The sequence below is a fragment of the Vidua chalybeata genome, chromosome 24 (assembly GCF_026979565.1).
Source record: "Vidua chalybeata isolate OUT-0048 chromosome 24, bVidCha1 merged haplotype, whole genome shotgun sequence".
NCBI lineage: Eukaryota > Metazoa > Chordata > Aves > Passeriformes > Viduidae > Vidua > Vidua chalybeata.
This window is the reverse complement of record NC_071553.1, coordinates 1,824,772-1,836,393: the sequence shown is the minus strand read 5'-3', so window position 1 is coordinate 1,836,393 and position 11,622 is coordinate 1,824,772. Positions and strand designations below refer to the sequence as shown.

Here is an 11,622-nt window from a genome sequence, read left to right as displayed (position 1 = left end):
GGCACTGAACAGAAACAAGGGGGGCTCTGGAGCCCCCAGCTCAGGCTGGCAGCTGCCCTGGCACAGGGCTTGGGGAGCCACACGGCCAGTTTGGGGTGCAGCTCCTCCCAAACACTAAAGCACAAGGTCCCACACGCAGGTGGGTCTAGGAGGGGTGGCCCCTTGGACCCTGGCCCTCCAGAGCTCCCATGGGGGCCATGGGCTGAGACAGGAGGAGGAGGAGGACTGGGATGAAGGCTCTTTGCCTGTGGGTGAGCTGTTCCATCCCTGTGCACTGGCCTGGCTGCACAACTGAAGTCCCTCTGGTGGTCTCAGAGCCCCTCTGGGAGCCCCTCCAGGGCAGGGGCACTTTGGAGCTGCCTTTGTACCACACACCTGCCCTTGGGCACCTCGATTCTTCTCTGCCCTTGGGCACCTCGATTTGTGACAAGGGTGTGATCATGCCTGCACTCCTTCCTCAAGTTGCTGGGTTATGCTTCTTCCCCCAGGGCCTAACTCTTGCTCTGGGGGTCTCCTCACCCCCAGCACACAGCTCCAGCCTCTGTGGAGGGAGCAGGGCTGCCCCAGAGCTGAGCTTTGCACAACAGGGGTGGATCAGAGTCAGGAGCCTAAAAGCACTGGATCCCCAAACCACTGTGAGCCCTCCTGAGCAGTGTCCCCTCCCTGTCACCTACAGCTCTGATGACACAGGCTGGGCTGGCCAGCTGCGAGGAATGGGAGCTCTGGGGTCCCATCCTGTCCCCCCCAGGTGTGATGTCCCTCCCCACCACCTCTGAGCACAGCTGCTCTGGGGTCTCAGTTGCTGCCTCCTGCCTTGGTGCTGCAAACCCAGTGCCTGCTTCCCACGGTGCTCTCCCAGTGCCCCACACCAGTCCTGCCCGTGCCCCACACTGCAGAGAGTCCAGGTACGATCCCTGCCAAGCACAGGGTTCCAGCTTGCTTTCCACAGGCTCCCTGGAGCTTCCCTGTCTCCTGCAGGCCGCACGTCCTTCTGAGCCCCCCTCACCCTTCTGGGAAGGGACGAGGACCCCCAGCCCCTCCAGGTGCTGCATGGTGCTCCAGCTGTGACTGGGACAGACCCAGCTCCCAGGAAAGCACAGCCCTGCACCTTCCTCCTGCCCCAGGGCTTGTCCCCTCACCCAGCACAGCTCTGCCCTGGTTCCTACAACTGCTCCTCCTGCAGGGGCACTGCAGCACTGTGTCCCCTGCTCCATCTCTCCTTTCTGCACAAGGAGCACAACAGCAGATGCCTTTCACACTCGGAGCTTTTTCCAGAGGCCAGCTGCTCTGGAGGCTGCTGTTGCCTCTGTGGGGGTTGTGCAGCCCGGCCCCGGGCTGGGTTTGTCAGAGCATGAGGTGTGTGCGTGTGTTTTCTACCTTGGTGTGTTCCTGTAAATAGTGTAAGTTATTGTGCTCTCCTGCTGTACGTTTTTCAATGGCTGTTTGTTTCTTGCCTTTTTGTCTTTGCAAATAAAATGTTCTTGACATGAAGGGACGGAGCACAGAGGTGGCTTTGAGGAGGGAAAGGGCACAGCCAGGAGCCTCCCATCCCTTCCTGTTCCCATGAGCCTGGCCCGGGGGCTGGGGGATAGATGGGGAGGGGGACTGTGGCTGCATCCCTTCTGGATGGAGTGGAAAGTGCCCCTCCCCATGACAGGGGATTAGATGTGGTGGCCCTTAAAGGTCCCTTCCACCCCAAACCATTCTGTGATTCTGTAATCCTGTTGGCTGGGAGAAGATTGGACAAGAGGAAACAGTCTCAAGTTGTTCCAGGGGATGTTCAGGTTGGCTTTTGGGGGAAATTCCTGCACCAAAAGGGTGGTCAGGCCTTGGCACAGAGAGCCCAGGGCAGTGGTGGGGTCACCATCGCTGGAAGTGTTCAAAAGATGTGTGGATGTGGCACTTGGGGACATGGGTTAGAGGTGAACACGGCAGAGCTGGGGGAGTGGCTGGACTTGATGATCTCAGAGGCCTTTTCCAAACTAACATTTCCATCACCCTCAGGTGACCTGGACCCCCGTAGGCAGCAGGTCCCCAGGCAGATGGGGCAGGACTGATCTTAATGGGGGCAGATTCAGGGGCTGAGGTGGTGGAAGGGGCTGAGGGGCTGCCCCTCTCCTGGTGAGGAGGAGGAGGGTGCCCACCAGGCAGTGCCAACCCCTGGAGGACTCAGAGCATCTGAGCTGCTGAGCCTGCAGCACCACATCGATGCCCACAGCGAGGTGTCCGCAGGCCTGAGGGGCAGGACCCTGGCACTGGGGGAAGGGAAGGGAAGGGAAGGGAAGGGAAGGGAAGGGAAGGGAAGGGAAGGGAAGGGAAGGGAAGGGAAGGGAAGGGAAGGGAAGGGAAGGGAAGGGAAGGGAAGGGAAGGGAAGGGAAGGGAAGGGAAGGGAAGGGAAGGGAAGGAAGGGAAGGGAAGGGAAGGGAAGGGAAGGGAAGGGAAGGGAAGGAAGGGAAGGGAAGGGAAGGGAAGGAAGGGAAGGGAAGGAAGGGAAGGGAAGGAAGGGAAGGGAAGGGAAGGGAAGGAAGGGAAGGGAAGGGAAGGGTGCAGTGGCGCGGGGCCGCCGGCAGGGGGCAGCGCTGGCTGCGCCACCGCGCGCCCCGAGCGGGGAGGAGACACGGGGCGGGGGCGGGGTGGGGGAGATGCTTGGGGGCCGGGGGTCCTGCCGGGGGTGGGGGAGATGCTTGGGGGGCCGGGGGTCCTGCCGGGGGTGGGGGAGATGCTTGGGGGCCGGGGGTCCTGCCGGGGTGGGGGAGATGCTTGGGGGGCCGGGGGTCCTGCCGGGGGTGGAAGAGGTATTTGGGGGGCCGGGGGTCCTGCCGGAGATGGGGAGATGCTTGGGGGGCCGGGGGTCCTGCCGGGGGTGCGGGAGATGCTGGGGTGCAGTGCAGTGTCCTGCGGGATGGGGGGATGCTGGGGGAGTGCAGGGTCCTGCAGGTAGGAGATTTTGGGGCAGATGCTGGGAGGTGGCGCCGGCAGGGCCCTGCCGGTGCGGGGCGTCGCGGTGGGGGGATGTGTGACACGGTGTCACCGTGCGGTGCCCGCTGAGCCCCGCGAGGTGACCGATGCCGGAACCCAACGACGCTGGGCAGCCAGCGGTGGGGAGGGGGACCTGTACCTGCAGCCCCTCGGGGCCGGGCTCAGCTCTTGCAGCTTCCATTCTCCCTTTCCCCAGCCAGCGCTGTTGAAGTGGTCAGAGCGAGCGGCGCAGCGGGAGCTGCCAGCCCCGGGCTGTGCCCGCACTGCCCCGGACGCGGTCCCTCCCTCCCGCTCCCCCTGCCCCTGCCTGGGCACCCCCTGCCCTGAGGCCCTGGGGCCACAGCCCGGGTTTCAAACGTGCCTGCGGTGCTGGTCCCGCAGTGCCAGGCCAGCTCTGAGGTGTCTCTGGGGGCTGGCAGTGCCCAGAGGTGTCCCAGCCCTGTGTCACCTTCAGACTATGACACGGCTGTCACCTCGGCCTGAGCCTCCATGGTGCTGCCAGGGAGAGTGGCAGCCTTGGGTTACAAACGTGGGGTGTCACGGGCCCAACTCACCTGGCAGGGCAGGTGACATGGCTCCTGCTCCCACCCGGTGCCTCAGCCACTCGTGGCACCACAGACACTTTTTCTTGCCAGTCATCACGGCACCATGTCACACTCGTGGCCATCTCTTTCTTCTGCAGCATGCCAAGCCTGGCTGGCAGCGACCTGTGCCATGCACCCCACGTGCCTAAAGGTGCACTGGGCCAGCAGCAAGGGGACAGCAGGGACACAGCCCTGGGAGCTGTGGCAATGAGATGCTGGCAGCCCCGTGCCACCCATCCTCAGGCTGAAGGAGGAATTGCTCTGAGCCCACCAAGGCTGTGGCTGCTTCTGGGCAGGGGAGGGTCCCATGGGCACCATTCTGCACCTTGGTGTGCCCCAGGGCTTTAGGGAGGCCATGGGGACACCCGAGGAGAGGCTTATGCCCTCCCAAGCTCCCAGCACAGTGTTTCAGCATCTCCGGGGAGTGCTGCCCCTGGTGATCCCCCCAGGGCCCATTACAGGGCCCAGGCTGTGGCACCTCAGTGGACAAAGGGGCAGGAAGGGCATTCCTGCAGGCAGGAAAGCTGGAGGGTGCCTGCAGGGGGTTGGGGAGGATAGCTCCTGCACTGGCCTCCTGATTCCCAAAGGCAGGGGAAGGAAGGGGCAGGCAGAGTCACAGGAGGACACTGGAGGATGAGGGTGTCACCCCCGGGAGCCCCTCTGCCATGGTGGCACTGCCTGGGCACGTGGACTGGCTGTGGTCCTCCCTGAGGCCAGTCTGCAGGTAAGGGACACCTGGACAGGGCGTGCTCAGGGTGGTCTGTGCCATACAGCCCTGCCAGGCAGCCTCGGGTTCCCTGGCATGGGCAGAGCTGTGGGTGGGTGGGCTGTGCACGGCTCGGGCAGGAGATTCCCAAACGCCACAGGGCCACCTCATCACCCCTTGGCTGGTGGCCCAGGGGATGGAGAAATTTTGGCTCGTCCCACCCTGCTCCAGGGACACCTGCAGTGCAGTGGTGGCTGGAAAAACCTTCCCCAGGAGCAGCTTTCCAACCACACGCACTGGCAGCCTTGCCCAGTGGGCAGCCAGCTCCCACGGGGGAGCCCTGGGCTCCATCCCTGGCTGCGTGCGTGGCCAGGCTCTGGAGCTGCTTCCCCTGGTGGCCCTGGCTTGCCCTGTGGCAGTGACGGACGGGGCTGCTCCCTGCCAGGGGATGTCCCTGTGGGATGCTGTGCCCAGGAAACAGAAGGGCCTGGCAGCACCCAGCACTCGTGAGTGTGCTGAGGAGGAATGGAGCTGGGGTGGGCGATCAGCTGGTGAGACCTGCTGCCTCCTGGCTGCCACACTGGCCCTGCCTGCCCCAGGGCCTGGGGGATGTGACACGGGGGACAGGACATGGGCCACCCTGCCCTTGCTGGTCCATGTGCCAAGCTGGAGTATCCATGTCACAGTGTCACAGGAGATGGTTTGCTGCCAGGTTTGGAGTGATAAGGACCCTGAAGTGACAAGGAGGCAGCTGTGTGATGCCAGGGTCTGCTCTGCTCCCAGGTGCCCAGGACTGCCTCAGTCTGCACACAGTGTGGATGTGGCTGGCTTGGCAAAGAACCAGGACCAGGCAGAGGGGTGCCCCAGCTTTGGCTGGGACTGGCCCGGTGCTCCCTTGCCAGCCCAGGGCTAAACCCAACAGGAATAAACCTCAAAGGGTCCCAGGTACCCCTGCCCAAGGCCAGAGAGGCAAGAGCCACCAAAGGTACTTTCCCAAATGCATCCCACGACCCTGCCTTGTCCCTTGGCACGTCCCTGGTGAGCGTGCATGCCTGCAGGTGCCAGGTGCGTGTGACATGGCTGTCACAGCTCTGCAGCCTGTCCCAGACCTCCCCCAGGCAAAAATCGACCCATTCTGACTGACAGAGCAGCAATTCTCAGGCACTCGCCTGGTTTCTGCTGTACCCCCACGAAGACCACCTGTCCCCACCTGAGCCCTGCTCCCAGCACGTGCCCCGTCCCCAGCACCTGTCCTGCTTGGTCACTGAGACCCTCTTCCTGCTCTGGGAAATCTGTGCCTGTGCCACCAAGGCACGGCCAGGGCACCCACACGTGCACCTGCTGACTCCCAGGGCTGGGCTGCCCACCTGGCCAGGTGTGTGCCCGGGGCAATGTCCTGGCTCCATTGCCCAGGCAAACCCCCCGTAGGGATCCATAGGCCCCAGGGCCCACCCTGACCCCATCCCCACGGGTGGTTTTGGCTGCAGGAGCTGAGTGAACCTGCTGCTGTGAGCAAACAAACACGAGCTGGGTAAGAAAACAGCCCGTGAAGCCAGTGCGGGTGAAACTCTGGGCACCGGTGGGGCACGGGCTCTGACAATGATTAAACTGGCCAGCCCAGATTTCCCGGCAAGGCAGCGCAGGGCTGGGACCCGGTGGTTCATATTATGCAAATCACCTGGATCTGGGAGCATGAACGTTTGGGGCTGGAATTCCCCTCGGGCTGCCAGATTGTTACGCCGCCCAAGCTATAAAAGCAGAGGCACGGGCAGGGCTTGCCCATCGGCACCAGCCTCCCGGGGCCCATGAACAGTGGCTAGTGGCCAGCCCGGGCTCCGTCTCCCTTTGCTCCTCTCTGGATTACCCGCCGCTGCTGGAGTTGCCACCACAGAAGGTACCAAAGCTTTTTTGCCGAGGCCTGTTGACGTCCCCGAGCCCAGGACAGCTGCTTTGCTCTCTCCCCGTGCACCTTGGCTCTCAGCGGGGGATGCGCTCTGGCCTTTTCTCGCTCCACCTTCGCTCTCCCACCACAGCTGATGGCCCTGCGGGGGCCAGCGGGACAGCAGCTCCCCTCCAGCCCCCAGGCTTGGTAATGGACAGCACGATTTGGCTTTTTGTGAGGGCTGGGCAGGGGCTCGGTCCCCTCCTGGCTGCGGTGATTGGGATGTGCTCGTTGCGACCGGTGGAGAGGACTGGAGCTGTGGCACAGCCGTGGGCAGCGGGGCAGCCGGCTGGGCCACGGGGCTCAGGAGTGGCCGAGTGCCCAAACCCCCCACCCACGGAGGGGCTGTGGTCACTGTTCTCTGCCAGCCACCTTCTTGCTGTCACCTCTTACTGGCTGGCAGCAGGGCGAGGCCAGGCTGCTGGGGACAGGGCTGCCGACAGGCAGAGTGACGCCACATCCCCAGCTCGCTCCGGCTCAGCCTCCCTCTGTGCTGGCCCCGAGCAGCTGGTGAGTCAGGCCCCAGCCCCAGCCAGCAGGTGCTGGGCGCATATTTCTGCAGAAGCGACCTGAGAGGTGATGATGGGTGGAGGGAGAGACAGCCCGACCTCGCCCGGCCTGACTCCGGGGTGCTGCAGGTGCTGGGGGCCTGGGCTCACTGTCATCTCTCGGCACAGAGCTCCATGGCAGGATCTTGTGAGATCAGCAACATCTTCTCTAACTACATCAGCGCCATGTACCAGCCCGATGAGGTGCAGCCAGCCTTGGACATGCTGGGACAGTTTGGGGATGACAGCAGCCTGGGGCTTGGCCTCCCGGCCAGCCAGCCCCCAGCACAGAGCACAGGTAGGAGCAGGGCAGTGGCAGTGGTGGCACTGGGAGCTGGCACAAGGGGCAGTTGTGAGGCAGTGCCGCTGGCTGGGAAGAGCACTGCAAGGTCCTTGTCCCACTGGGACAGGTCAGCAGCTTCCACCATGCCTCAGTTTCCCCAGGGAAAGGCTGTGGGAGGACACCGTGGGTGGCACAAGGTATGGCTGCTGGGAGCACATCTGATTTATAGAGGAGATGGGGGAATCATTGTCCTCCTCCCACAGCAGAGCATAGGGGACAGGCTGCCAGGGCTCACCAGGAGCAGTTTGGAAGTACAATCCTGGTGATGGGGGCTTATGTGGCGGTGCTCAGGGAGGCACCATGAGAAACACACCAGCAGAGCAGGGTGGATCACAGCACAAACGGGACAAATGGCATCGAAACCAGCGGTGGGAGAAGTGTGGGGTCTGCAGGGCAGGGCACTAAGGACCCTTTAGTCCATAGCTCTTCAAGTGCAGGACCTGTGTGTCCCACAGGATCGCCACTGGACCACATCAGGTGTCCAGTGGCCACGGGCAGCCCACACGAGGCACATGGTGCTGGCACGGCCACCCTGCTCTGAGCCCTGCTCTCCATCCCTTGCAGACAAGCCCCAGTGGTTCAGTGAGCTCCCGTACTTCTGGACCAAGGTGCAGGTGCTGGAGTGGATCAGCTACCACGTGGAGAAGAACAAGTACGACGCCAGCTCCATCGACTTCTCCTGCTGCAACATGGACGGGCACACGCTGTGCCACTGCAGCAGGGACCAGATGCGCCTCATCTTTGGGCCCCTGGGGGATGAGCTCTACGACCGCCTGCATGAGATCAGTGAGTGCAGCAGGGTCTCCTTCATCTGCAGGCCCAGCAGCTTGAAGAATGAGTTTGAGAGCCCTCCCCTAGCCCAGGAGGCTAGTGCTTCCTGGGCACTGCAGAGGCTGCGTGGGGGGGGTGTGGGGGCGCAGACCAGAGTGCAAGCATGGCTGGGCTCAGCTCCCAGTATGCACTGTTCCCCTTCATATGGAACAGGCATTGCTAACCCCAGTCCTTCACCCCGTAGCCTCTGATGAGCTGAACTGGATCATTGATTTGCTAGAAAAAGAGGATGCGACTTCCCAGACCTTCCTGAACTCCAGCCAGCTGGGTAAGAGAGGGGCCCTGGCCAAGCCTTTTCCCCAGGGATCACATACTGATGGCAGCAAGGCTAACCCCTTCTTCCTTTCTCTGCCCCTTCCAGAGCTGGGAAGTCCCTGTGCCAAGGACTCCCTGGAGGACTTAAAGCCCACAAACCCTTTCACAGACTTCACCTACTTGCCGGGTTCCATGTCCCCAGGCAGCTCTGATGTCTCAGGTCAGTGTTTTGACAAGGGAGGGTTTGGGTCTCGTGGCAGTCTGGTGGCAGGGGAAGGGTGGGAACCAGGGGGAAAAGCCTCCAGATGATGCTCAGAGGTCTGAACCCTGATCCTTTGCCTCTCAGGGCCTGTGATGTCCCACAGCCCCAACTCTCAGGACTCCGGTGGAAGTGACCTTGACCTCGACCCTGCAGAATCAAAGCTCTTCCCTGATGGTGAGCTGCTTCCTTCCAGACGGGAGCTGGGAGGGGAGGGCTGGCTCCTGGGCAGTTGAGCACTTCCTACCTGGCAGTGATTTAGGGACGACACCTGAACAGCCATCCTCACAGTGAGAAGGAGGGAAAGGCCTGTTTCCCTGAGTGCTCTGCTTCTGTTTCTCTCCGTTGAGCAGGGTGATCACCAGGGCACTGGTGATCCTGGTGGGAAGGGCTGGGTGGTGGCAGATGGGTGAAGACTGCAGCCCGGGAACCTGGGCCCAGAAGTCAGTGTTTGGTATTGATCCCAGCTGGTGATGACACTGGGAACACCAGGAATTCTAGGAAGCAGTAGGGTTCTGTCCTAAGCATAGTGTCGGGGATGAGGGTGGGATGAGGCTGGAGGGAATGGGGTGACCTTGCTCTCAGGGGATATTTCCCTGGTACCTGGGCCTGAAAAGAGGGTGCTCCTGGTCCCTGGGAGGACAGGGAGGGGGCTGCAGCCCAGCACTTGCTGCCCAGCCTGACGTGTGCCCCTCTCTGTGTGCACAGACCACTTTCCAGGCAGCAAAAAAGGGGACAGCAAACATGGCAAGCGGAAACGGGGACGGCCCCGAAAACTCAGCAAGGAGAGCAGAGACTGCCTGGAGAACAGGAAGAGCAAGCACTGTACGTGAACCCTTCAGCCCAGACTGCCTTCCCCTCTTGGCTTCTTGGCTTCATGGGGAATGATGGGAGGAAGGGCCTTGGCAGGGGGGTTTAGGGTGATCCAAAGGCTCAAGGACCTGCAGGAGCTTCCCTCCTTTACAGCTCAATGTCCTCTTTCAGCCCCAAGAGGTACCCACCTGTGGGAGTTCATCCGGGACATCCTGATCCACCCCGAGCTGAACGAGGGGCTGATGAAGTGGGAGGACCGGCGGGAGGGGGTCTTCAAGTTCCTGCGCTCGGAAGCGGTGGCTCAGCTCTGGGGCCAGAAAAAGAAAAACAGCAGCATGACCTATGAGAAGCTGAGCAGAGCCATGCGGTAAGTGCCCTACCCTGTCCTGGGGGGGGGAACTCAGCCCCACTGGGGCTCAGCCTGAGCCCTCCAGCAGCTCCTCACAGCCCTGACTCCACCTGTTTCTCTCACAGATATTACTACAAACGAGAGATCCTGGAGAGAGTCGATGGACGACGGCTGGTGTACAAGTTTGGGAAGAACTCCAGCGGCTGGAAGGAAGAGGAGGTGCTCAACAGGAACAAGGAGCTGTAGGAATCCTGGATGAGCCAGGGTCTGATAAGCCCCTCAGGGCCAGCCCTGAGCTGGGCTCCTTGACAGGAAACTTTGCCTGCAGCCGTATCTGGAAGCTGCTGGCCCATGCAGCGTGTGGAATTCCGACCCTCGCACGGGCACGCTCGTGTGTGCAGGTGACTGCCAGCCCCGAGGTGTTCAGAGCCAGTATTTTGGCTCCAGTAGGTTATTGCAAACTGTGACTTCCCTTGCTGGATCTGTACCTCCAGTTGGAGCCATGGGAACTGTGGTTGTTTCAAAGCCTGAACAGATGCAACGGGGAAGAGAATTTCCAGCCCCACTGTGAGAGCCCAGCAGGTCTCCTGCTACCACCCACCTCCTGCCTGGGCAGAGGGGCAGCACATCCGTGTCACCTGTGACTGAACAGAGCTTGTCCCAGCTGCGGGGTCTTCCCTCTCACTGCTTCCACCAAAGGTGCCCCCTGTCCTCTTCACTGCATGTGGGTTGGCTGAGACCCCCTTTGTGTAGCAGCTTCTCAGTGTGGCACCTGCTGAGAGAAGATGGGAACATTGTGGAGCTTCACCTGGCCCCAGAAAGCCCTCAGTGAGTGAGAAGAGGATGTGGGACAGCAGGGCCATGCTGCATTTCCAGCCCAGCCTGTGTCTAGCGACAGGCCTTTTCTCCAAAAGTAGTTTCTAATTTATGTAAGACCCAAAAGAAGTGCAGAGTGAATGTACAGATATATTTTTTCATGAGTAAGATGTTCCTGTGTGAGAGCGTGTGCTGTGGGGCACACAGGTGTGTGGTGGCAGGTGGTGATGCTCAGCTGGACTGAAGTGATGTCACAGGGCACAGACTGGTGCTGTGCCAGCCACGGAAGGGGACGCCAACCCAGCCAGGCACCCACCAGGTGCATGTGGTTTTCTCCTTTTCAAGTGGGAATATAAGATGAATAAATTGTTGATTTGTTGGGGTTTTGTACCTATCTGTAATTTTTTTTTTCTTAAACACACGGTGAGGACTAGGCTTGTGTTACTTGGGATGTCCCATGGCATGAACCTTGTCTGTTACCACCTCCTGCCTGGTCATCCTGGCACAGAGTCACAGGACTGTCCTTGACAGGAAACTTTGCCTGCAGCTGTATCTGGAAGCTGCCCATCTCAGGGTAAGGTGGGCTTGTCCCAGACTGCCTCAAAGCCACCCATGGAGGGGCATCTTTACACCCACTCCCAAACCTTGGCCTTTCTGAGATCCCTCTGGAATTCCAGCCCTGGCCTCGCTTTTCCTGGAGCACTGGCTCCAAGCCAGAGTTCACCAGCTGCAGGCTGAGGGGAAGCAAACTCCCAGCTGATCTGGGGAGGGGGATCTCCAACACCCTCCACATTAATATCCAGTGGCAGCCTGTGGGAAGACCTTTAGCCTCTCCCTGGCCAGGGAGACACCGAGGGATACCAAGGAGCAGCACAGGCACTACAGGATGATTAATGCTTGCTCATCTCCGAGCCTGGCTGTTTTCTGGCCTTTTCCAGGACCTGTGTGACACAAGGACCACATCTCAGGAGGGGGGACTGCAGTGACCTGGCAGTGTGAGCAGCCCAAACACATCATGTCCCTCTTCTTGCCCAATGCCATCTTGCCTCCCCATCCAGCCCAGCTGTGAGGAAGCCAGGAGGTTGTCTCAGGGGTGCTGAGAGGATGTCTCCAACCCACAGGATCTGTCTGGGGGTGGCAAGAAGGAGTTCAGGGTGTTGGAGGCCAAGCAGACTCTCTGGTATGTTTCTGCCATG

At 61.2% G+C, this 11,622-nt stretch overlaps 1 protein-coding gene across 1 annotated transcript; it reads left to right on the top strand.

The window, feature by feature from the left end:
* The first annotated feature begins 6,067 nt into the window (after positions 1–6,067).
* ELF3 (E74 like ETS transcription factor 3) lies at positions 6,068–10,816 on the top strand. Its single transcript, XM_053963955.1, has 9 exons — positions 6,068–6,164; positions 6,890–7,058; positions 7,668–7,889; positions 8,119–8,202; positions 8,296–8,409; positions 8,536–8,625; positions 9,157–9,273; positions 9,433–9,628; positions 9,736–10,816. The coding sequence occupies exons 2-9, from the start codon at positions 6,896–6,898 to the stop codon at positions 9,854–9,856; spliced, it is 1,107 nt and encodes a 368-aa protein (XP_053819930.1). The 5' UTR covers positions 6,068–6,164; positions 6,890–6,895; the 3' UTR covers positions 9,857–10,816.
* The last annotated feature ends 806 nt before the right edge of the window (positions 10,817–11,622 follow it).

Bases quoted from the DNA above. Each gene is read 5' to 3' on its own strand.
- ELF3 (XM_053963955.1), top strand. From the start codon at position 6,896: ATGGCAGGATCTTGTGAGATCAGCAACATCTTCTCTAACTACATCAGC. The intron at 7,059-7,667 runs GTAGGAGCAGGG...CATCCCTTGCAG, and splicing joins GCCCCCAGCACAGAGCACAG to ACAAGCCCCAGTGGTTCAGT. The intron at 7,890-8,118 runs GTGAGTGCAGCA...TTCACCCCGTAG, and splicing joins CGACCGCCTGCATGAGATCA to CCTCTGATGAGCTGAACTGG.